This window comes from Callithrix jacchus, chromosome 1, assembly GCF_049354715.1.
Source record: "Callithrix jacchus isolate 240 chromosome 1, calJac240_pri, whole genome shotgun sequence".
Taxonomy (NCBI): Eukaryota; Metazoa; Chordata; class Mammalia; order Primates; family Cebidae; genus Callithrix; species Callithrix jacchus.
In genome coordinates, this window is record NC_133502.1 from 1,796,921 (window position 1) to 1,824,130 (window position 27,210).

The 27,210-nt window shown below is 33.4% G+C and overlaps 2 protein-coding genes across 2 annotated transcripts in view; one reads left to right on the forward strand and one right to left on the reverse strand.

Moving 5' to 3' along the window:
- Positions 1-27,210, forward strand: part of LOC144581491 (uncharacterized) — a 241,027-nt gene that overhangs the window by 129,227 nt on the left and 84,590 nt on the right. The window contains exon 3 of the mRNA XM_078365722.1: positions 17,126-17,165. Within this exon, the coding sequence (XP_078221848.1) occupies positions 17,126-17,165 (40 nt within the window). The remainder of the gene's footprint in view (positions 1-17,125; positions 17,166-27,210) is intronic.
- On the reverse strand, positions 16,034-22,764 carry SLITRK6 (SLIT and NTRK like family member 6). The gene is made up of 2 exons (XM_035292444.3): positions 22,290-22,764; positions 16,034-19,787 (listed from the first exon to the last, which is right to left on the reverse strand). Exon 2 carries the CDS (start codon positions 19,761-19,763, stop codon positions 17,241-17,243), a length of 2,523 nt encoding a protein of 840 aa, XP_035148335.1. The 5' UTR covers positions 19,764-19,787; positions 22,290-22,764; the 3' UTR covers positions 16,034-17,240.

Here is a 27,210-nt window from a genome sequence, read left to right on the forward strand (position 1 = left end):
CCAATATGTTCATTTTTTTCCTCCCATTTTCAGACCTTCCCTGATTCCACTGCTTTCCCCCAGGGTAACTCCTACTGTGGTTCTGAGATCACCTGTTACACAATCACTGGGTGAAAATGCCCATTTCCTCCTTATAAATGTTAATAATACTGATGTTTGAAGGCTACTGGCACAGAGCAAATGCTTATACAAATTAATCATAGTTGATTATGTATTTTGGTTGATGTACTATGACTCATTTATAAAATAGAATGTTTCTAGAAGAATAAACCTTGTTATTTTTGATATTTGATATAAAAAAACTTGAGACAGATGAAATTTAAGTTTAATTGAGCAATGAATGATTTGTGAATCAGGCAGTCTTCTGAGCCAGAGTAATCTCAGAGACTCCAGGGCAGTCACGTGGTTGACAGTTTATGGAGGATAAAAGGAAAATGACATACAGAAAATGGAAGTGAGGTACAGAAACACTTGTTTGGCCAAAACTCAGTGATTGGCGTATATTTGGCCAATCAAATGTAATCAACTGTTCCATGTTCAAATAAGAGAAATGCAGAGCCCTGACCAATCCTGCTGTTTCTATACCTTGCTTCCATTTTCTGCATGTCATTTTCAACTGATCTGAGCTTATTCAACTGATAAGTTCTAATTATAACTTTTAATCAAACATTTACATTATTGGCAATCTTAAAATGTCAGGAAATACCTGAGGAAAAAAATTCTGTTCCATCAACACTGTTCACATTTCCACAAATTTCTTGTCTGGATATGTTACTTTGATCAATTGATCTTATAGCCCTTTAAGTACATATTATGTTCCTTTCAAAGAAAATTGTTTTATTGCATTTGATATCTATGTTTAGTCATGATCTATGGGGAAGTTCCTCCATGTTTTTCATAGAATTCTGGTCATTTTAGTTTAAAAAGACTTGCTTGAGTGAATGCTGCTGTTAGAATCCAGGCCAGAAAGTCCAACTCTTGCTGAGATGGGCTTCTGTCATAAATCTTCCCAGCAGTGTTGCCCATATTGGATACACAGGTCCTTAAGTGCCTAGAAGAGAATTGCTTTAAGATGTATGTGAGGAATATCTCAATAAGTGAGTAAATGCCCAATCATCTAGTCATGTTTTTACCACCGAAGGTAAATCATATGACACCATCCACAGGTTGTGTTTTAACCCATCTTTACCTCAGTTACTGCTGACCAAATACCAGCTTTAATAGTGAAAGAGAAATGGAAATACCTGCCTAACCAAGTAAAATAGCAATCTATGAATGAAGAATGTATTACTTAAGTGAAAGTTAAATGAGACAGAATAGCTTGCATTGTGTGTATGTTACTAAGGAGTTTTACGTTGATTTCAAAATTTAAAAAAATGAAATGAAATACATATTAAACCCTGTTTATAGTAGCAGTAGTTATGGTCAAAATTTCAGTTCTTTATAAGCGCCCTCCAACTAAGAGGTATTATAGTTTTTAATCTTTTAAAAATGTTAAATGAGAATGCCTTCTGTTGTTGTTATAAAATATTATAACAATTAAAATTTAAGAGAATTTATTTTGGATTTCATAGAAATGTATCATTGCTTTTTACATGTATTTATTCTCTTTGGAATCTGTACACACTTTCCTTTTTTTACCACTCAGTATTTCTACCTATTTTTTCTTAAACTAGCCGGATATCTTGACAAAACTATTTAGCAAAAGGATGATTCATTTAAAAATGTTCATAAACTAATTATCTCTATGTTTATACTTTCTTCTTGCCAACCTCCTTTTATCTTTATAGCACTTTCAATTCTGGATAAGAAATGATTAGAGATAAAACATAAAAGTCAATGACAGTTTTATTAACAGCTAAGATTCTGTCTTTGTTTATAAAATTGATGTTATGAACTAAAATTAGGTTTGAGAGGATAGTTCACTTAATCTAACCATGTTATTTCTTGTCAAAGTAATGAAAGACTGGCCATTCCTTTATGTCATAGGTCACTTAGGATCAATTTATGAGTTTTCTCATACATACTACTTTACATTCAATCACTTAAACTGACTCGCAATGATAACTTTTGAATATATAATTGAAAAATCTCTGAAATACCATGAATTGAATTGTACTGACACTCATCTGCATTTTTTTCTGAGCCTTTTTTAAATAATTTTAGGAAGATACTCTTGCTTATTCTTTTAGATATTAGAATCTCCAATCTCTGATTATTATAATTGAAATGATTGTGGAATGAAGTATCCACAAGAAGCTGTAACCTCTATGAATTATATGATATTGCATTTCCCAAGTAAGACACTACACTGTGTTACTAAATTTTTCTAGTAAACAATTGTTCTCTAAATGAAGTCTACAAATAAGATCCTTACCTATCTTACCTGATTACTAACATAATCAGTTACTAATTTATTTATTATTGAATCACAAAAGTTTGAGTCCTAAGTACTTATATTTTTATTCTTTGAATTTTTTTTTTTTTTTTTTGCTGTAAGTATATGTGACTCAGGCACTAGAGAGATGGGTAACAGAAGAAAAATGCCTTTGAACGACTAAATACTCTGTGACGAAACACTAGCCCCAGATCAATTCTTGTTTCCTTTGAGTTTATTACTAAAAACACAGTTATGTGTCACTGCATTATTTTACTAAATTCCAAAGTTAAAAGAGTGATTATCAGAGAAGTTAATTTTGACCTTTCACTTGAAAGGTCAAGGTCATTTGTAATTATTTTCTGTTAGAATTCTCTTTCTCTAGATGAAAGAAAAAATGTATTGCAGAGGGGAAAATTCAGCTAAGAAATCAAATAGGCTATGTCCTGTTAAGCTGGATCTTTGTAAAGAAGGATATTAGGAATACAGAAGAGGCAGTATTAACTTAAACAAAGGCAACAGGAAATTGTTTGCTGAACTATGACCCTGTAGTAAAACTGAAGCCTGATCACATCCCGCTATGTGGTAAGATATGGATTTGGACATTACCTCATCCTGAATATTCTTGGCATCAAGAGTAATGTGTTTTGGGACCTATGAACGGCATAAATGTAATTTTGAAACTTTATTTTGAGCTTATTTTACATGCTATTATATATTAATACATATATGCATGAGCATTATTGACAGATACTTTATTTCTTAACTGGTTGGTCCTATAAGTACTGAGGATCATTTTATTAAATCCCAATATGATAAATCATTACATTTTTTGTTTCGAGATAATTTATTACATATTTATATAACTCAATACGAGACCTAGGGAGAAAATAATTTTCTTCGATTTAGAAATTAGTTATTTCCAGTTTTTTTTGTCATTATATTCAGCAATGGCATCTTTTGACACCTTTAGTGTAGGGTAACCTTTTTATTAGGGAGCAAACACATTCCTAATTCACTAAGTGCAGCAGTTCTGAAGACTGATCATTTTGTTCTCATATTCTCATGAATTTCTCAGATTCCTTCAAAATTTTGTGAATGTTTTCTCTGGGTTCTACCTGAATATATACAAAAAAGAGATGCATTATAAAGAAATGTATTTGCAATATGAACCCAACTGACATTAAGAAATGCAGGATTTTATTTACGAACACATGTTATATAAAAAGTATATAAAATAATTAAAATCAGATGATAAATTAAAACATTGTATTGCTGGTTTCTTTTGGAAAAAAATTATAATAATATATTTTATTTCAATTTTCTCCCTAGACTTTGTACTTAATTTGTATTTTCCCATCTTAATATACAAAAACTATATGCTTCACAAAGAAAAGTTTTTTTGATGCAAAACTCAGTTGACGCATAGTAATTTTATTTAAATGGAAGTTGTGTTGTTTTAAAAGTGTATATACTAACTTAAAATCAGATATATACTAAGAAATGTTATAGCTTTTTAAATGTCATTTGAAAATTCAAACGAGTCCCTTCAGTGATCCTTCAGTATTCTATTTTTTTTAACTTTTATATTAGGTTTGAGTATACATGCGAAGGTTTGCTACAGAGGTAAACACATGTCACAAGGATTTGTTGTACATATTATTTCATTACCCAAGTATTAACCCCAGTACCCAATAGTTACATTTTCTGCTTCAAGAAATTAGCAGGAAAATTACTTTCTGCAGGATTCTTTTTCATTTTCCACATTCAGCTGGTTTATGTTTTCTGTATAAATACATGTATATCTAAAATTCAATCTACAGAAGGAAGAAGATTTTACAGGCAAGTTCTTTGAAAGTGATGTTTTTATATAAATCAGGAAAAAATGAAATTGTAAAGGAGTTATGTAACAGTTTTAATGATGTGCAAAGGTAATACTTTATTCTTGTTACTGAAATCAGTATACCCTATGGTCCTTTATTTCTTGTTTCTGAAATGCCTAAGGTTTTAATTCATTCAGACATTTAATAAGGTAAATATTATTTATTTGTGGGATGAAGGTGTCAGTTATAAAGTCCCCAATTATTTATGTCACCTGCCTATTCATATATATATAGTACTCATTTATTTAGGATCTTTATAGAATTTCATTTCTTTCATACCAATTACCCAATTGGTAATTATTAACATCATTTCTAAGTCTTATCACAAAGATTTCCATGAATATGCCAAACTGTAATCATTTGACTATACTCTTACTCAATTCTTATTTAATTTTTGAAAACACCACTTAGCTTTTGGTCACATACTGTCCTATACTAACACTTATTGTTAAATATTTCCATATTTAAACATCTTGTAAGAGAATAGGAACATATATTGTGGGCCTCAGAGCTAATAGTAGATGCATTAGAAAGAACTGGTTAATTAATCAACTAAGTGATTTATTATGAATTTAACTGCTTCAAATATTTTAGAAAACCTAAAGGCAGGAATTGGGGTGATGCAGATACAACCCAAGGAACTAGGAATTGACAAAAAGTAACAGAAGGTAGAAGAGGCAAGGAAGCCTTATTTCCTAAAATCTTCAGAGGGAGCATGACCCTGCTAACACCTTGGTTTCCAGCTTCCAGTCTCCAGATCTGTAAAAGAAGGAACTGCTGTTGTGGGAAGTCACCCAGCCAACAGCACATGACCACAGAGGTACCCGGAAACTGATACAGCTTTTGGTACCGATTGGTGTAGTGCTGCTGTTATAAATACTTAGAAATATTTTAACTGCCGTGCCATGATTCTTCATGTCCCAGACTTTACCAGAATTAACTAACACTCGTGTTTCTAGCAACATTCTCTTCATGATGACATGTGTATTACTTTAGATAATACCTTTAATGGCAAAAACCATGACTACTTTTGCTCCAACCCAATAGAAACATTCTCTACCAACCTCTTCGCTTCCTACTGAGCCCTCATCAAAATCATATTTATCATCTACATTTCTACCAAAACTCACTTCAGACGAATCTAGGCTTTATCTATCATATGCTTCAAATTCCTTCCAGCTGCTACCCATGACTTTCCATGATGTTTGCTGTTTGTTACAGCAGCACCACGCTTCTTAGTCAGCAGGACCGTGCTCTCTCTGAAGGTTCTAGGAAAGTATTTTTCCTTGCCTCTGTCAGCTTGTGGTATTTGCTAGTAATCCTTGAAGTTTCTTGGGTTGTGATCTGTCACTCCAATTTCTGCCTTTCATAGTCACATGGTATATGCCCTATTACTTTGTAGGTCTTCGGTCTTCTTACAAGAAAATAAGTCAAGGGATTTAGGACTTTCCATCATTCAGTATAAACCCAACTAATGACATCTGTAAGAACACGATCTCCTGATGGATGTGGAGTAAAATGTCTGTTATTAGATGCATTTTCATTTTTTCCATATTGTTTATATTCCTCTATATGTTTGGGGGATGAAAATTACTCAGCTGAGCTCAATTAAATCTCTTTTCTGATTCACTATGCATAAGAAAAAAAATTATCATTTTTACTAAGTAAAAGTTATCACGAGAGCAAATGAAAATAGACAAAATGGTCTTAAGACATATAATGAGCTATCGTAAAGAAGATAAATAATTATGTAATTACAGTACTTTGGGAGGATAAGGTAGAGGATTGCATAAGTGTAGGAGTTTAAGGCTGCATTGAGCTATGTTCCAGCCACTGCCCTCCAGCCTGGGTCACAGGCTGGGCTTTGTGGCACACACCTGTAATCTCAACACTTTGGGAGGCTGAGGCGGGTGGATCACCTGAGGTCAGGAGTTCATGCCCACCCTAACATGGTGAAACTCTGTCTCTACTAAACACATACACACACACACACACACACACACACACACACACACACACACACTTAGCTGGGAGTGGTGGCACATGCCTATAATCCAAGCTACTTGGGAGGTTGAGGCAGGAGAATTGCTTGAACCTGGGAGGCTGAGGTTGCAGTGAGCCAAGATTGTGCTATTGCACTCCAGTCTGGGCAAGAAGAGCAAAACTCTCTCTCTCTCAAAAAAAGAAAAGATATATTAAGAGTGAGATATGTTAGAAAGGAATATTAGAGTTGAAAAATGACATATAACTTTCCAACAATTAGGTCTAGTGAATCCTTAATAGAAATTAAATTTTGCTGAGTTATTTATAAAATTCTTTCACATAGAGTGCCTTTTGGTGAGTCTTTAGTATCATTAAAATATTATTTTCATTTTACAAACAGCATTCTAAATAAAATTTAGAGAATTAAACTACTATTACTAAATGTATTTATGTTCTCTTATACAGTAGCACAACTATTTCTTTTATTATTATTATTATACTTTAAGTTCTGGGGTACATGTGCAGAACGTGCAGTCTTGTTACATAGGTATACACGTACCCCTGGTGGTTTGCTGCACCCGTCAACCTGTCATCTACATTAGGTATTTCTCCTAATGCTATCCTCCCCTATCTTTCTACCCCTCTACAGGCCCTGGTGTGTGATGTTCCCCTCCCTATGTCCAAGTGTTCTCATTGTTCAATTCCCACTTATGAGTGAGAACATGCAGTGTTTGTTTTCTGTTCTTGTGTTAGTTTGCTGAGAGTCAAGGTTTCCAGCTTCATCTCTGTCCCTGCTAATGGCATGAACTCCTTTTTGATAGCTGTATAGTATTCCATGGTGTGTGTGTGTGTGTGTGTGTGTGTGTATACACACATATATATCACAACTATTTCTAAACTTTCCTAAAAATGCACAAGTAGAGATTATTTTGTATATGATAATATACTATAAAATTAACTCTACAAATATAAGTTTTTATTTCCTTTGTGAAAAAACATAATGACTCATACAGATTTAGTAAGCTGATAAGGTCACAATATGGATTTATTTCCTCTCAGTTACCTCCTGTCTCTGAAGCTAATGTTTTGTCCATATATTCATGTGTCCCATAAAATAGTTTGTAGGGAGAAATGGTTGACCTAAGTGGACACTAGACTTGATGTTCTTAGGGTACCCATTCACTCATATATGTTATTTTGTGATTATATTACAATTTAGAAATATAGTTACTAGATTGATGAATCATCAGTAATCCAGATACATCTTAAATAAAGTAACTTTTTAGGCCATTGATGCAAGCGAGAAGTAGTACATTAGTTGAAAATTGATGAAATGCTAAAGTACAAGAGCAGGTATCAGAAAGGTTTCAAAATGTGATGATCCAAGGTTGACTCTACTGGGCACGTGTTTCCTAATGGAATTATTCTTATCAACCTTATTTCTTGTAGAATTGTGTCTAGTAAGATTTGGAGATCGAGTTTACGAAATGCATAATAAATAGCCTATGGCTCACTCTTGCCTATGTATTTTCTTTATATTTTGGAAATGGCTTCTTTATTACTTTATCTGAAATGTTACTTATTGAAGCTTTCAGTGTTCAATTTTTCAATTACTACATCTCTAAAACAGGGGTGTCCAGTCTTTTGGGCTTCCCTGTGCCACGTTGGAAGAAGAAGAATTGTCTTGGGCCACACATAAAACACTAACAATAGCTGATGAGCTAAAAAAAAAAATGGCAAAAAAATCTCATAGTGTTTTAAGAAAGTTTACAAATCTGTGTTGGCCTGGATTCAAAGTTGTCCTGACCCACATGTGGCCATGGGCCACAAGTTTGACAACCTTGTTCTAAAACATTCAGCTTGGTGTGGCTGCCACCAAGATAAAATTGACTTTCATTTGAGGTTGATTTCTTGTGGTGCTCTGGCCAGCATTGGCTGTAGAAGGTTAACAGGATGCACAGGGGGAAATGTACAGCAAAGAAGAAAAATTTCTATGAATACAAAAAAGCAAGAACCAAAAGACCAACTTTATCTCCTTTTAACTGCCAGCTTATCATTCTCTAATTTTAACTTCTTACAAGTTGATCACCATAAATTCTTCCTACTCCATTTTCCTTTGTTTTAATACTGCTTAGAAAATTTTCCATGAGGATTGCTGAATCTCATTCCTGGCGTTTCAAAGGCAGACAGTGAGTAAAAGATTTCAGCTTACCCAAGCAGCAGGGTCTACTTTCACGTTTTGTGAGAGAGTAATATAAAGGTGTAGCCTGACCTGTATACCCTTGTAACCAGCAAGTGTATTATGCACGCCATTGGCTGTCAGTACACAGTAGCAAAGTCAGAGCAGAGCTGTGAGTATTTGCACAGTATAATGTTAGGGCACACTGAGAAAATGTGATCTCTTTCTTAACGAAAGTATATGAACATTACCTAGAGTAGACTTTATAGATATGTCTGTATCAAAAGAGAACAGGCAGTTGAGTTAAAAGTCCAAAGCATTGGCCGGGTGCGGTGGCTCACGCCTGTAACTCCAGCCCGTTGGGAGGCTGAGGTGGGCAGATCATGAAGTCAGGAGTTTGAGACTAGCCTGACGAACATGGTGAAACTTCCTCTCTACTAAAAATATAAAGAGTTAGCCAGGTGTGGAGGTGTGTGCCTGTAATACCAGCCACTTGGGAGGCGGAGACAGGAGAATCGCTTGTTGCTGTGAGGCAAGAGGTTTTTGTGAGCCGAGATCCTGCCACTCTACTCCAGCCTGGGTGACAGAGTGACACTCCATCTCAAAACAAATAAATAAATAAAAGGTCCAAAGCATTAGGAATTGAATATGGCAAATTAAAACAAATTTTATGAAGCAAACATTATACTGTTAACTTTCAGTTACTTAAATCGATTAATTTAAAAGTTAGTCAAATTTATTCTTTTGTTTTCATAACTATTGTTAATAGGATGTTCCAAGTTTGTATTTGGATAAAGAGTCATTATTAAAGCACTTACCTGGTGTCTAAAATGCAAAAGTTTCTCACTAAATATTTCAAATTAAATGAAATCTAAAAAAATATAAATAATTCAGACATCCAAAATATCAAAGGTTACTGTTTATACTAATGATAGGTTTAATACATAATTAGAAGCTAAAATAAACATATCTAAAATTAAAACAATATGATAACTGTGAGGTAAGGGTCCAGTGTTTGAAAATGAGAACATGGTATTTGCTTCAGTCAGATAAGTGATGTCCAACTTTTAAAAAACTTTTCTAAAATTGTTGTGATGTGAAGGCTGGTCAGACAATAGAAGCAAGAATTTTCCAAGTCAGGAAATCTGAGCTCGTCCACCACTATGTGTGGGATTCTGGGCAGCTGAAATTTCTGAGCCTCGTTGTCTTTATTAGGAATAAGAGCATTACCTGCAGCTTCTATAACAGGGCGAAACTAACTGTATGCAAACCGTTTACTATTGGGTATAGGTGCTTGGTAGGCAAATCCTAATTTTTAGCTTTTTATAAATATCATTAATGGAGACCAGTATATAATATAGGCCTTAAAAAAGACCACAGCTAAGGAGGCTTATTGTTTTGCATTCATGCTCCACAGTCTTATAGATTCAAATAATTCAGCCCCAATGGTAGTAATCTTTATCATTAGGCAAAATTCTATCTTATATGTTATGGTCCTTCAAACATGCAATAATGTGTAGCATTAATGGACATCAAGTATTAAATGTAAAGGCTAAAATGAAACATACTGTGAATAAATAAATTATTCCTAAATTGTATATAATTAAAAAAACTTTCATATATTGTCTTTTCAAGAAACAGTGATGGAACAACTGGGCATTTACATGCAAATAAATGATCTAGATTCAGACCTTACACCCTTCACAAAAATTAAATCAAAATGGATCACATATCTCAATGTAAAATGCAAAACAAAAATTCTGAGAACATAACATAGGAGAAAATCTAGATGACTTTGGGCATGGAGATGACTTTACATAGGTACCACCAAAGACACTATTTAAAAAAATTATGCACTAGACTTAATTAAAATGAAAAACTTGTGCTCTGTAAAGGACATTGTTAAGCAAATAGGAAGATAAGCCATAGATGGGCATAGAAAAAGTGCAACACAAAACACATATCTAATAAAAGATTTTTGTCTAAATTATACAAATAATTCTTAAAACTCAACAAAAAGAAAATGAACATCTGGATAAAAAAGCGGGGGGGGGGGAAACCTAAACAGATACCTCAGCAAAAAAGCTCTCTATATGGCCATAGATATATGGAAAGATGCTCCATATTACATGTCATCAGAAAAACATAAATTAAGAAAGCAATGAGATATACTACATGGCTATTTGAATGGTCAAAAGTCAGACATCTGACAACACCAAGAGCTGATGAGGATGTGGAACAACAATTCTTCATTAGTTGTTGGTGGGAATCCAAAAATGTACAACCACTTTGGAAGATGGTTTGTTGCCTAGAAAGCAAAACATAGCTTTATGATCATAAACAATCCAGCAATCCCATTCCTTGCTATTATTTATCCGAATGTGTCGAAAATGCATATCCATGCAAAAATCTTCACACAAATGCTTATAGCAGCTTTATTTATATTTGTCAAAACTCAGAAGAAACCAAGATTTTCTTTGGTAAGTGGATGGATAAACAAATAGTGGTACATCATGGAATATTATTCAGTGCCCAGGAAGAAATGAGCTATCCAGAAATGAAAGGACATGCAGGAACCTTTAATGTGTATTACTGAGTGAAAGAAGCCAGTTAAAAAAGTATATATACTGTACAATTCTAACTCTATAACATTATAGAAAACGCAGAACTATCAAAACAGTAAAAGGATCAATAACTAGCCAAAGCTCAGACAATTTTTAGGGGATTGACACCATTCTACAGAATACTGTCATTGTGGGTACGTTGGTCAAAGCCCACAGAATATACAAAAAGGAACATGAATGTAAACAGTGAACTTTGGATGATAATGATGTGTAAAAGTAGGTTCATCCATTGTAACAAATGCACCGTTTTGTTGCTAGATGTTGATAGCTGGGAGGCTGTGCTTGCTGGGATCAAGGGATTTATGGCAACTCTGTACTCTTTAATCAACTTCTGTGAACCCAAAACTGCTCTAAAAAATAAAGTATATTTAAAAGGGAACAAAATTCCTCATGCTACATAGCTGTCTCTTTAGGATTCAAATGACACCTTCATTGAGATAGTAATCTTTAACTTAGAAGCTGTAACATGAAAGTAAAGGTTACGGCAGTCAGAGATCTTAAAAATTAAAACATGAAAGTATTTGTCACCATAATCTTTGTGTATATAATTCTAGTAATGCTTAAATCACATGTTGTTTATAGAAGTTTTAAGTCAATGTATTATGAGAACTGCCTCTATTTTAACTACTTTGTCAATATTTTCTTCTATGAAATAAAAGATAAATTCCTAAATATTGGTATTGACAAATAGTAATTATTCAGAATTAGAAAAAAGAAACTACACAATGAGTTTCTGGTTACCAGATGTACATGTTTTTCAGTCTGATAAATCAGCCAGCATTTTTAAAGCTGTGTATAAAGTCAGCTAATGTCATTCTGAATAATCTAGAATTAGGTACTCCATGACTAAAGTTAGTGAAATGTCTTCATTTTTTTCATAAGATATTAAAAAGTCACAGTGTCCTACCTAAACATAGAAGCAATGTGTGCACAATGACATAGCGTACATTTTCTGTGATTCCATATGGCCTGTAAATATGCAAGGCTATAACAAGAGTCTGATGAGGACCACTGCCCTCATAATAAAGCAAAACAATGTCATTCAACAGCAACAATCAAACAGGGTTCTAATTCTGGCCTTGTTACTCTTACCACTTACGTGGTATGAGGCAAACCTCTTAGCTCCTTCATTTTTTAAGTGAGAAAGTTAGAATAGAAGTTTATGATGTGTTGATATATAGCAATGTGTTTGCTGTATCAAAGTACATTGTTTTCTTCAAATATATATTCATTAAGTCAAACTACATAAGAATGCTAGAAACAGGCCCAAAGTGTGTCCATGAAAAACTTAATGGATGAAACCATATGTAGCATTTAAACTGATCTGATTTTTGAGGATCAGGACTCCTTTGAACCCTAATGTTAACTTTCTTCTATGTATTGCTATATATAGTAGTAATATGGCATTATTTATTATACAACGATAATATCAGGGGCTTATAAGTCTTTTGATTACTTACAAATAGATGGAAATACACTTAACATAAATTCACTAATGGTGATCTCATCACTGATAACAATGTGAATTTAAAATAAAACAAGTTCATTTTGGCAAGAAGATGATTATTTTTGTGTGTAGTATCACTTCAAGACTTCTATAAAACCAAATACAATGAAATGCATCTTAAATGCCCGGAGATTTTCTACAAGACAAGCTTTTCAAAATATCTTACTCATTCTCTTACTCATATAATCAATTTTCTCACTGGTAGAACCTAAGAGATGTGAAGTGGCAAATAATTACTTGTGGAATTTTATGTTTAAAAATTCTAGAGCAAAACTACTCTCTTTAGAAAGTGTACAATTTTAAATAATTTGAATTGGAAATACACGAACCTGTGTGTGTGTGTGTGTGTGTGTGATTTGTTGTTTTGAATTGTTTCCTTTCTTCATTCACTAATCTGCTGAAAGACATTTACTAACAGAAGAGTATTTGTCTATTTGATTATGCTTTCAAAGCAGCTAGAAGAGGATTTTAACATCCGGCAGTCTTCTTTACATTACCTATACATAAGAATCAGTGAATAAGTAATAAATATAAAATGGCCTTTTAAAGAAGCTGGCTGTAAGACATAATGTTGTTTCCAAATATATTTAGTTGTTAAATAATATAATTATTGCAATTAAATGATAAACAACTATTTTATATTATTGTTTAATTTGACATGTTGCTAAGGTATGAACATAAGGAGAACAGCTGGGCAAATATTTGCAGTTCACAATGTGTGTGTGGATTTGAAAAGCCAGAAATTAATATTGTCTTTTCAATCACTTTTTCATTCCTCATTTTGATGTGACTGCCAGATATAAGACCTCTCCTCCTGAGAAAATCTTTTAATTGTGTCTTATTTTACAATAAAAGCTTGACCTTTAATGATACCCCAACTTCTTCATAGGAGAGATCTACAGAAAGAAAGAAATAGAGAATAACCCTCAAATTCACTGTAAAACCATTTCTTAATTACCAGGAGATTCAGCTTTCCCTTCTCAAATAGTTACCATTTGTATACACATGGACAATTTTCTTTCTAAGTAGAAAAGTCTCCTAAAATAATCTTGCAGAAACTCATATATGGGGAACTTTGGTGAGCTGTGTTTGGATATTTGTGTTTATTTTTATAGATATATAAACACAATAATTTATGGCAAAATTCTTCAAGTTGGTAGTATTCCTCTTTTCAAAAGTGCTATTGATTACATACCTATTAGTTATCATAAAATGATTAAAAATACAAAATAAATTACAGGTATATTGAGATGACTTACCTCATCTTTATAACATCTCCCTCTCGCATGTGTGTGTATGTATGTGTGTACATACATATACGTATAATATATAGAAAGGCATAAAGAAAGAGAATAAATCATTGTTTTTAAAAGTGGCACTTTAATGCCAAGGGGATGATTGTGCTGACATTCTTTAATCCTGAATCAAAGATTAAGCCTTCTTAATTAAATGGGCCAAGGTATTCAGGCAGCTTAAGGCAGCTTAGATGGTGCTGTAGTTGATTTGATATGACAGCAGCAAGGAAGGCCTTTCTCTCTTCCATGATAAAAGAGATTCATTCAAAAAAGGTAACATCACTGATACAATATTTTCTTATAGAGAGGAAAGTTTCCATTCCATTTATGTAGATAAATGAAAGATATCAGAGGAACACTTCTTAAAATTTACAGAAAGTAATTACATGTAAATTAGTAAAAAATGATGTGTTAAATAAATATTAATACAACCAATATCAAATACATTGACTTTAAAAAGACATATCCAGCATGATTAGACACTATCACCACTATATTAAAAATTTCATTTTTGGGCCTAAGTCATAAATTGCATTGATGTGCGATGAATGGGCAAAGTGTGACTTCTCTTTAAATCAATAAACAACCCTAAGAAAATTAAAAGTCTACTTTTTATTATTTTTTAAAATGGCCAGGTCCAGGTGAATAATGCTCAGGATACTGAAAGAGGAATTGGAGTTCTGAATCTGTCAATTAGCTGCTGAAAGAGAACAAATTGGTTGCTTAAGTAAACAATCAAACAAGGAGTATAATAAAAGTTATTCTTTGGTGGGAAGGAGAAGAAATAGGAAATGCAGGTCAAATAAAGTTCTGAGAAAGTCTCATAGATTACAAAACCTGTTAAGAATTAGAGGCCATCATTAACTTTCTCAGCTCTCAACAATCAGTAGGAAAACAAATTCCACAGTCATTAATTTCAACTGTTAAAAATCTCTTGCTTTTGGAAACCATCATAATTTCCATGCCAGTTTTAAGTTATAACCACACTAAGGATTGTACTTTGATTTTGGGTATGTACTTACATGGCTTCTTAAACAACTTTGTTCTTCTTGATTATAAGTTAAAGACTGAACCTTATTACTTTAGGCAATTGACGACAAATAAAGATGAAAGAAATATTTCCTCCATCCCAAAGAGAAGACTGTTTTTGAGGGCATGTCTCTGTCTGCATTCATGGATCCACTCCAAGGATTCTCCAAGCACGGGAATATCTTAGGTCTTCCTAATATCTCTATGTACCTGATTAGAATTAGAAAATATTGGCAGATATTCGACTGAGTAAAAGAGGTACAATAACATGAATTCTGGCTTTTATTTATTCTTCCCTTGGTAATTTTTAAAATAAGGTTTGGGGGATTTTACCATTTACCATGCTGAATATTTTTTGGTAAATATAAAGCATTTCATATGCATACTACTTTCCCTGAGAAATTATTACTTAAGAATTTCCACCTTCATCCTTCCAAACTTTGGAAGCTAATGAAGAAATCTGGTTTTCAATAAGGCTTTTAATACATAACTCTTGATTGATTTCCACTAATATATATAATAATTTAAAAGAGAAAGCTAATGATATGAGTTCACATTACTCATAATTAGTCTTCGTATCATGCAGCACAGCTCATAGTGTTTTTATCAACCAGAAGGGTTCTTACTCAAAATAAAATAAATAATATATATTATGCCATTTGTTCAAAGTTGGGTATTAAAAGCCAAAACATTTAATAGAACATTTAGGAATCACTTAAATATTGTTAAGTAAATTGAAGGGAGGACTTCCTCAAGAAAAATATGTTCCTTCATAAGCCAGTGCATGAGTCTGTGTGGTGTTCAGAATACATTCCTAGATTACCTTGAATAATTTCACTTTGTCTTGTGAAAATGTGCAGTTATGATTGATTCTATAATTAGAAAGGAGAGAAATCATTTTCTTTTGTATTGTATTAGAAAATGATTTGCTTAAAAGGGAAAGCTGCTAGACATACTTTAAGTTGGGCTCCCTGTTAATCATACCAGAATATAAATAGCCTTTTTCACACCATGAAGGGGATACTTCTGTGTGTAAAACAACAAACAGAAACCTCTCTTATTGGGTGTGTGTGTGTGTGTGTATGTTTGTGTATGCGTCAATCCTTACTTGATTGCATTATAAGTCAGGCTAATATAAGAAAGCACATTTAAAAAATAGAGTTTTCATTTTAGTTTTATTGTAGTGAGTACTAATTTTAATTTTCTTGAAAGGCACCCAAGAATAATTACTTTTGTGAACCAAAAACATATAAAACTGTACAGAATAAATATTTCATAGAAATCTAACTATACCTTCTTGTAAAATAAAGCTACACTGTTCCTTTCTTGAGGCAACTTAAACCACTTACCTTTAGAAGTGCCTTTTGCTACTTACTGATTTATGGCATCTATCAATATACATCAATAAAAATAAAATAATTTTTCCGATTGACTTTACAACTGTGAATTACTTGCCACAAGAAATGTATTTCTATCATGGGCATTCAAATTTACAAAGAATTAATCCTATGAAATAAAGCAAACTCAATAGAGTCTCTAATCATATGTACAACTGAATCTCAGTAGCATTTTAAAAATATCCTAAGAAGAAGAATTACACTTTGAGCATAAATGACATACTTTAGTTCACAGCAGCACTGACATTAAAATTATCATCTACACAAAATGTGTAGAAAACCCAAAAAGTATGCTTATTTATTCCACCTGAACTGTTAATCATTTTTACTTTTTAAACTTAGAATGCATGAGAGTGGCATTTGTTTAAGCTCAAATGTTCAAAGTTTTGAGCCACCCATGGCATATATAATTACAACCTTTATATTTTCTCTTCACTATTACTATTTATAATTGTCAAGTTCCAGTTTCTTTTGCATTTATTGCAAGAAAGTTAGGTATGTTTTACAATACACATTTTTGAAGTACATACTGGTTATAAACAATGTATTCCTTACCTATTATAATTACATATACAGGTATGTTTTTTAAATGATGAAATCCAATTGTATTTAATCTATAGAGAAAGCAATTCAAGGAAATTTGGGATACTTAAATGTTCAACCATTTTAGATGTGCAAGAGGACTTCTGTGAAACACTTTTTAGTAGATGGAGAAATATTACTATAACCCTTGAATGATTTACATGCAAGGATTTGTTTTATTTGGGACAGACTAAATTGCCTGAAGATAATGTCATGGCTTCTCCCAGTGATCCCTGAGTTTCTTTTTCTTCTTCTTTTTTTCCCCATAGGTTACTGCTGTGCTCAAGTCCTGATTGATGACACACTAAGGTAAGGCACTTATTTACAAGGTATGGACTTAAAACAGAATCACAGCATTTCTGCCAAAGCCCTCAAACTCTCCATCTATGTTTGCTGCTCCAGGACTTCTAAATAGTCAGGTTCAGCATGTAAATTAGCTTTGAGTTCAAAGTACTCATTTTTAGTCTGTTCCACTAATACCTTCCTGGGACGTGAGTACATTAACGTTTCCATTAATTTCAACTCTTCGTGGGCTCCAGGATAATGTGCCTCCATATCAGGCTGGAGCTGAGCAATGTTTTTCCTTAGGTATTCTGTGATTCCCAGTTGCTGAAGTTCCCTTTCTTTTTCTAAAATGTTTCTATACAATGAGCTGGCATCTTGGAAAGATAAAAATTCTGTTGATTGGTTTGTGGTTTTATATTTCATATTTGACCCTGTGAGAGGTGAATGATTTTCCCGTTCTAAAAGACTTCTTTGGAGATGTTTTGCATCACTTCCTTCTTTCTCATTCCTCTCTTCTTCCTCTTCCAAATGCTTTGGACCAAAGGATGGGCTTCTATAGACATGAACCATGGGGCTCACCATGTGCTGTTCATAGAGTGAGGCAGAGGGTCTTTCAGTAGTATGATGAGTTGTCTTATGGCCATACATGCTGTACTGAAGATGCACAGGACTGTTGTCTCTCATTTGCTCATCTACTTGTTTCTTTTTGTATCTTCTCCTGCGGTGAAGAACAAGAACCACTATCCCTGCAGCACAGAACACGATAGTGATAAACACAATCAGAAGTCCCAGTATTAGAACAGATAGTGGCACAGCGTCTGTAAGAGATCGTAAAATGGTATTGGCCGTATTAGTTGTTGTAGGAGTGGTGACAATAATGTAACTAGTCTGAGTTGGCATGGATGGGTTATTTACTAAACCTGGACAGAGAATTTCACTATTGAGGGCTTTTAGTTCTTTTTTGTTGAGATGCCCAGGGGAAGTGCAGAGGATGTCATCTGTTACTGTGTTCTTGCCTAACTTTTGTATCCATTGCTGCAGTCCAACCAGGTCGCAGGAGCAGATCCAGGGGTTATCCTCAAGGTCAATCTGGGTTAGTAAATCAAGATCATCCAAAATATTACTTACAGGTAGATGGGTAAACTGGTTTGTTTTAAGATTTACCTTAGTTAGAGGAACCCCTGAAAAAATATGTGGTGGTAAAACTTGAAGGAGGTTGTTATTTAAATAGAGGACTTTAAGTTTAGGCATTGGATGAAAAGTTCCTGGCAATATTTCCTTAATGGCATTGTATTCAAGATATAAATATTCAAGATTGTGGAGACCAAGAAACATGCTTTTACTTAATTTGGTCAGATGGTTACCATTTAGATAGAGCTTTTGTAATCTTGTCAGATTCATAAATGATCCTTCTTCAAGAACTTCAATACGATTGTTTCCCAAGTGAAGCATTTCCAAAGTGAAGTATTCCACTAGATCAGTCTTCATTACAGTATGAATAATATTCCCCGCTAGAATGAGCTTTCTAGGATTTTGTGGAGGAGGTCTCAGATCTGATAAGCTTTCAATGTTGCGCTCCTGACAATGTATTAGAAGTCCTGATGGGGATAGGACTTTGCAGTTACAAGGAATAGGACAGTAAGGTCCTGGAAGTTGAGTGGATGGCTTTGTAATATAAGGTATCAAACCTGGTGCTTTGGTGGGTGGTTTTAGAATGGATGTGGTCTTAGTTGCCATGCGACTATCATTTATTGAAGATGTTGCTGCCAGATGTAATGATCCTGAAGGATCCTCATGTTCTTCATACACTGGTGGAGTGGGGCAAATAGATTCCTTTTTTAGTCTACTGAGTATACTTCCTTTAAAAAATGGAGGGCTATGGCACACAATATCACCAATTATAGACTGTGGAGGCATGTTCTCCAACCATGTTTTTAACTGCAATAAGTCACAGTTGCAGGCCCATTTATTGTCCTCCAACTGAAGATCCAGTATTCGGCCAATGTGTTCTAGAAAACCAACATAAGGCAATGTTTGTAACTGATTTCCACGAAGATCTAGATGAGTTAAAGGAACAAACCGGAATATGTTTGGAGGAAGACTCTCAATGGCATTGTCATTTAAAATTAACACTTTGAGTCTGTTGAGCTTGCTAAAGGCACTTGGTTCAATCACTGTGATAAAATTGTTATCTGCTTGCAGGAATTCCAGGTTTTCCAGTCCATGGAAAGTATCCTCTTTAAGAATTTCTAAAGAATTGTGATTGATATGAAGTTGCTTAAGGAGGCCAAGGCCATTAAATGCACCTATCTCAATATCTGCAATATTGTTAAATCCAAGGTGTATTGAAATAGCATTGGTAAGCCCAGAAAAGTCATTTGCATGAAGCATTGTCAAGCCATTATTTAATAAGTTTAGTTGGAAAGGTCGTGATGGTGGCACACTTATTTCAGATACCTTCTTGATACCCTTTTCTTCACAATTTATTATCATTGTGCCATCTTTTTCCTCGCAATTGCAAAGAGAATCACAAGAGCCTCTGGTTGAGAACACTGGAGTTTGAGACTGGGAAGATATACAGGTGAGGAGAGATGAATAAAAGAGATGAATCCACAGCTTCATGTTGTCATGTGATGAAATCTGATTCTGTAAAATAAAATGCAATAGCAAGGGACTTTAGTGGGCAGAATTGAGGTGGAGATGTAGCTGACATTTTCAAAATAATAGGGTTTTCTCCAAAAACCAAATGACTGATTACCATGAAAACATGGGTACCTTGCTATATTTACGTCATTTTTTTTTCTTTTTCCTTTTCTTCCTTATACTAGGTCAGGCATGTCTGGCTTACTTTTAACTTGCATTGTGGTCACAATATAAAATTTAGGTCAAAGAGAATGTAAAACATTATATCATAATTTGTGTTACATCTATGAATAACCTGCATTTTAACAGATGAGAGAGGTGCTGGCTTAGAGCACTGATACTTCATGATGATGCAAAGTTATATATTTGAAAACATTTTTTTTTAACCTTAAGGTACATAAATTTAAGGCTGGAGTATTTTAGTGTAAGGCAACTATGTAGTTATTGGCCAGAAGCATAGAGAACCGTAAGGAACGTAAAAATGGTAAACACAATGTATGTGTGCCTGTGTGTATGTGTGTGTGCATGTATGCACGTACCATGCATTTTCTTTCTTTATATTGTTCAACTGGGTGTCACATGATAACATCTAATAACTGTGTCTGTGTTTTAACTTGCTTCAGTTTTGGCTTAAGATACATATATATATATCCTTCTGTCAGAAAGCACACACATTTACTTTCATATATATATATATTCATATATGTATATATACATATAGATATATCTTAAGCCAAAACATATATATATATGTTATTTTTATTGTTTATTTCAAAAACCTTGAGGAAAATGTGTCTTTGATCACGTAATAAAGTACAGTACTATAAGAATTCTGTTTTAACTATTCAATCTAGGGCAGTTTGTATAAGCATAATAGTATCAGATACATACACTTAAGAGTGATCATTGAAATTTCACTTAAATCATCATATTTAATATTGAATTTCTAGAAGCAATATATTTCTTGCTTCTTAATTATGTTATAGATGAGGTTGAAATCATAAAAACTAAAAAAGAAAGATTAATCTTTAATACACATTTCAGGCTATTGTAAAAGAATAAACAATACTTCATATAAACTTATAGCTAATGACTTCCTAATGAGGTTTTGAAACAGTCTTTAGGGCACTGAATGTCATCACTTAATGAGGCAGCTGATCTCCTTTATTATAAGGCTTAAAGTCACACATGATGAAATCTGAAACAATCTGTACTATATTAAACTTTTTGATAATAGCTCAAATTTGGTTTAAAATAAAGGATGGTTCAGAATAACATCATGTATTCCAATTCCTTAAACATTAAGAAATGCATCTGAAACAGCAATTCTTAAAAAGATTTTAACTTTTAAGTGACAGTTATACAAGGTAAACATTTATAGCTCTAATGACATCGAATTTTGTTTCCTTCCTTTAAATATTATACTTTAAATTTGTATAAACTAAATTGAAATATCAACACCACATCTTGTGACTCTTACGACTATTCAACTTTTCAAAATAGTCATCAGTTTTCATTTTTCTTTGTTTGAAATGTGAACAGTAACTGAATCAAGTTAAAATTCACAATCAGATAAAACATTCCAGAACCCAATCAATAATCCTGAAAGTAAACTTTCATTCCCTGAAAACATAATGTTTTATTGAAAACACATAGTAGAAAGTTTCTGAAAGGCAACCGAAGAGACCAAACAACATATTGTGTTTCTATGGAAAGGAAAAGTTAGAAGACTTTATTTTTCTATAGGGAAATAGTTTGATTTTAAACAGCTTTGTGAGCTGAGGTTATAAAGAAGCAGATTGTAATTGGAGTCTTCAACTTGTGGATTAGCTTCCACAAACACTAAAAGTACCTATTCATAAATTACCAAGAAAGAATAAGGTTTATTTCACCAGGTGTAGCATCTGGAGAAAATAGTAAATAATCTTTTAGTGATAAACTCTTGGTATTTTTAAAGTTCTACATGCATTTTATACTTTTCAAAACATGCTGGGAAACAGTTTCTAATCTTTTCAGAAACACACACAAATTTGAAAAGTGATTCTCTACAGACAATATCTGATACAGTGGTAAAGAGGTCAAAAGATACTCGTTGACATATTTTCTGCAAATACGTATTTTAAGTCAGAAAATCCTATAAGTAGCATACAAAATGCAAAAAAATTATTCAATATACTGCTTGTATTTGCAATTCAACATTCACATTTGAAAGTGATCCTTCCTTCAGAAAGCACACATATTTAGTTTCTAACAACAAACTGCATGTTGTAAAACGAATAGTGGAATATTATATCTGTTCTTCTCTACAGCCAGCTGTTAGACTAAATGTCTGCTGCTCAGAGAATACAGGCATCTGCTACAGTGTTAGTTGTGCCAGTAGCAAGAATGAAATTGAATATCCTTTAATGCAAAGTTGTTTATTTAAAGAAGACGAACATGTAAATTCAATCGCTTGACTATAATGCAAAGATAAGTATAAGAAAAGCCTAGAAACATTCATCTTACCTGTGAAGCAGAGACTTTTCCTGACGTTATCTGTAATGCACAGCTGGAAGAGGTGTTCGAAGTAATTCAGTTCCTTTATGAAAAAAGAAAACACCAACCACTGTGTACTTTCTTCTGAAATATCACTATTTGGCAAGTCTCATAGCTTCACAAAGTTAAAACCTCTGGTCAAAGACGGAATGCTGAGCATTTCATTGAAAATAATTTCAGGCAGAGTGCATACTAAAGCATCCTGAAGCAATTGTCCCTTTTTCCCCCAATTAAAATTCACGGCATACTTCACAGCTATGCTGACTTCTTTGCATATAGTTAACCATTTGCAAGCTGCTGAATGCAGTAAGTAAACAAGATGTTGAACTGAGCTGGGATTGATCACTCTTGCTTTCTTAGGTTGTAGATCCAAGCTGCAGCAGTGTTCTCCTTCCTCCTTTTCTAGTATTTCTTGTTAGCTCAGTTTGTTATTAGTCAGATTGCCAAGGGCTGGGAGGTAGGCGTAAATAAAGAGACTTCTTGGCTTTTGACTCAGCCTTTAAGCCCTTCCCCATCAGAGCGTTTTAATCTGCCAGTGTCATGTAACACAAGAGACAGCTCCACCTTGGGACTGCTCAACTCCTCCTCTTTCTGCAAATGGTCTTTCTACTCCCTTTCAATACCAAATATAGGGCAAGTTAATTTTGATGGAAATAATAACACATCAGTTTAAGTGCTTAATAGAACATTGTGTTATTATAGCAAGCTAAATAATATATTATGTTAAATTTTCAACTAACAGTTCTGCAGTGTTTGCAGAAAACACAAGAATGCTGCCTATAGAGTAGTAGCTTCATGTTTTTTTTTTTTTAAATCTGGTATTTATAGTTGAAATTGTGCACTAACTAGATTGCATATTGTTAACATGAGCTGCTTTCCTGCAATATCTGTATTTTTGTATTCACCATTTAACTTTCTAAAAGCCTTATGTTAAGGACTCAAGTTTTTACTTCATTATTTTGTTCCCTAGAGCTCATATTCAATAATGAAACTTAGAAGTAAACCTCTTTCAGTTATTTTAATGTATTTATTTAGAAGAAAAGCCTAATTATTTTAAAATATTTTTAAAAAATCTTAAACCAAAATCATTATCATTGATCAAGTTCTGTTTATCACTTTCAAAATTATAAAATTGTATATTAACAGATAAAATGAAACATGTAAGACATGTAGATATTACAATAAGCTGATTTGTATAGTACTAGCTCAGAGTGAATTTATTCTTAAAAGGTTGTATCTTAAAAGTTGTTTGTTTCTTCAACTCTTAAAAGTTTCTGAATCCTCATTATTATTGCTATTATTACTCTTAACTGTCAGATTCCTTATTTCTCAAAAAGCCTGTGCTTTAAAAAAATAATTCTTCTCATCTACCTTCCTGAACTATTGCATATCCAAAGTACGTATATTAGATGCTGTCTTTTATTTGTTTATTCTGTTTAGAATAAACACAGATTCTAGAGGCCTTTTATGTAATACTAGGTGTCATTTCAGAAAAGGCTATTTATAAAAAAGGAGGGTTGATACAATTTAAAATATCAAAATAGAAGAATATCACAGTGGACTATTATTTAATGATATGCACTCAGATTCTTATGGTTTTATATTCTCAGGGTGGCATATTTGCTCTAAAAATATAAGCACTCTGTGGTAATTTTCAATATTCTCATTTTCCTTTATATTTCCTAGTAATGAAGTTACTCATTTATTTTATTGGCATTTTGTGCTTTAACATGGAAATGAGATGATGATAGAGAGGAAGGGATTGGAAAATAGAGTAAAAATAAAAAAATAAGAGAATGAAGAGTGTAAGCGAAACTAAATGTCAGAATTAGTTTTTGACACAATTTGCTGCTAGGTGATAGCCAAATTAACTTGAATCAAGGTAATGATTTAGAAAGATAGGAAGTAGAATTTTAATTAATAGAAAATGAAGGGGCAAGAATAATTTCCCTCCCAACTCTGTAGTCATAATTCTCCAAATGCATTCCTTTAGGTTTTGAAGTCAAGTTCGTAGGAGAAATATTCTCATAGCATAGTATGTGAAGCAAAATTTCTCAAGCCTATGTGTGGGCAAATGAAAATACTTCCTTTGTAGATGGACATGTTTCTCTCATGTCCTTCAATATGGTTATATATCTATTTTTTACATAATATACACATAGCAGAAATTTAAAGTTTTTTTTATCATGAACTCCTTTCCTACATAATTCATCTTGTCTTTTTAGTGCATAAATTATTGGTCAGTTGCACTAATTACTGGTCAATTCCTCACAATGGTAAGGGAGAGAAATAGTGTCTAAAAACCCTTTAAAAAAACTATTCCCTTTTACTATAAGTATTGGGTGAGGATAGAAAGACTAAAAAAATAATTGAGGAGCAGTCTATAACATTTAACTTAATTTAAAATGGTAACGTTGATAATTAATTACTCAGCATTATCTCAAACTTAGTTAAAATATACAGGAATACATCTGTAAAGACTGTAGACAAGTCTGCTGTTCTCTAGGTTTTCTTCAGTGTATTTCTTCAATCACTATACTGAATCAGTAATGTAGCCATTCTTTCCAAAATGTTTATGGCAGGATATGTGCTAATGATAACTGAACAACATTTATTTTAATAATATTTTTAATTTCCAATTAATCCATGGGAGAGTCCTTTCTTAGTGTAGTTTTAATAATAAATTCACACAATTATAATAAACAGTGAATTATATTTATCTTTCCTCCTAATCTATGCCTGCTCCCCAGTAACTTCATATTATTGTTATTGTTTATTATTATTATTATATAGAGACAGAGTCTCACTCTGTTATCCAGGCTGGAGTACACTAGTGCAATCATAGCTCACAGTAACCTCCAACTCCTAGGCTCAAGAGATCCTCCCACCTTAGCCTCATAAGTATCTGGGACGTGGGGCATGCACTACCATGCCCAGCTAATTCTTTTACTTTTTATGGAGACAGAGGTCTCACTATGTTGCTCAGACTGTTCTCAATCTCGTGGCCTCAAGTGATCCTCCCAAGTTGGCCTCACAGAGTACTAGGATGTTATTTTTGAGACAGAGTCTCACTCTGACACCCAGGCTGGAGTGCAGTAGCACCGTCTCAGCTCACTGTAACCTCCATCTTCTGGATTCAAGCAATTTTCCTGCCTAAGGCTCCCGAGTAGCTGGGATTACAGGCACCCATGACCACACTTGGCTAATTTTTTTATTAATAATTATTTTTAGTTACAACCTGTAAATTATGTGTTCCTATGACTTTTAACAATATCTCTGCTTTCAAAGTGTATATTTCCAAAGGGCTAACATGAAAGTATCATAATTGCATTGAAGAATACCAAGTAGTCAGAAGAAATAAACCTAAATGTTATTAATTTTAGAGCAACAGCCTACAATCAGCATATGTTATGGTGCACGAGGGCATAGGAAGTGAAGGCCTTCTTTTCCTGCTTTCATGGATACAGGGAAATCATCTTAATATCCAATGACCACAAAGACTAGATGGTAGAATGTTTTATGAAATTTGTTGAACTGATAATGTGTGTGGTACAAATAGAATGAAAGGACCAAGAATGAGCGCTGGAAAAAGGAAAGAAAAAAGTAAAATAATGAGATTTATTCATTCTAAATAGGATCAGTTCCACCTTAGAGTAGCTTTCCACTTTTTTAGTGTCACAATTAAGAGGTCAAGTGAAGACATGGGTGAGATTGAGTTTAATTCAAAAATACAAAAGGCTTTCAGGGAGAGAACTCTGTACCATCTGTGGTGTAGACTGAGGCATATTTAAACACTCTGAAGTTAGGAAGTATAAAACTTGGTGATTTTGGGGGGAGGATAATACTACGGTGAATTTTAAATATTAGATAGTGGTTTCACTCTTTGAAAAAAAAATTAAATAATCTTAACTCAATTTCACATTTTACATACTTATATGATTGTTTTAAAAGGAATATTAAACACAAATTATTGGGAAACAGATTCTATTGTGGGCTCTGCTTTCTTTGTACCATCAGGGAATTACACTGAAACTCATGATAATGCTGCTAAAATAAAATATTACAAATACCTACAAAACAATGCATAAATATAGTCTCTAGAGACCCTGATACACTAATTCTATAAACATATTTAAAAATTAATGTTTCTCATTTTGTACCAAAACTTTAAGTTTGTATATACCTTTTGAAAAGTGTCTTTGTTTCATTAAGAAACTTTAAAAATGCTGAGTAAATAAGAAAAAATAAAATCCACTAGCAATTCCATAGCTTTAATCGAACTCAAATGTTTATATGTCCATTGTCTTTATCGTACATACAAGTAAATAATTTGACTTATTGACCTAAATCCAGGGCACAGAAAATAATAATAGAAGAATGTTGCCTTTCATCTTTCAAAATTCTTTTTTTTTTTTTGAGAAGGAGTTTTGATCTGTTGCCCAGGTTGGAGTGCAATGGTGAGATCTTGTCTCATGGCAACCTCCGCCTTCCAGGTTCAAGCAGTTCTCCTGCCTCAGCCTCCCAAGTAGCTGGGATTACAGGCGTGCACCAGGCCTGGCTAATTTTTTGCCTTTTTAGTAGAGACAAGGTTTCTCCATGGTGGTCAGGTTGGTCTTGAACTCCTGAACTTGAGTGATCCGCCTGCCTCGGCCTCCCAAAGTGCTGAGATTACAGGCATGAGCCACCCATGCCTGGCTTTATCTTTCAAAATGCCGTGCTACATAATTTTCAAGTTGTGAACTCAGGGTGTTCTTTCATGTTTCACTAGAAGAGGTGACAAAAACACTTTCTAACATTACCTTTTTGTTGTTGATCATGGATATCTTGACTTCTGCTAACAACATACAATTAAACAAAGGGACTAACTTTTAGATGAGGAAGGATAGAAAGT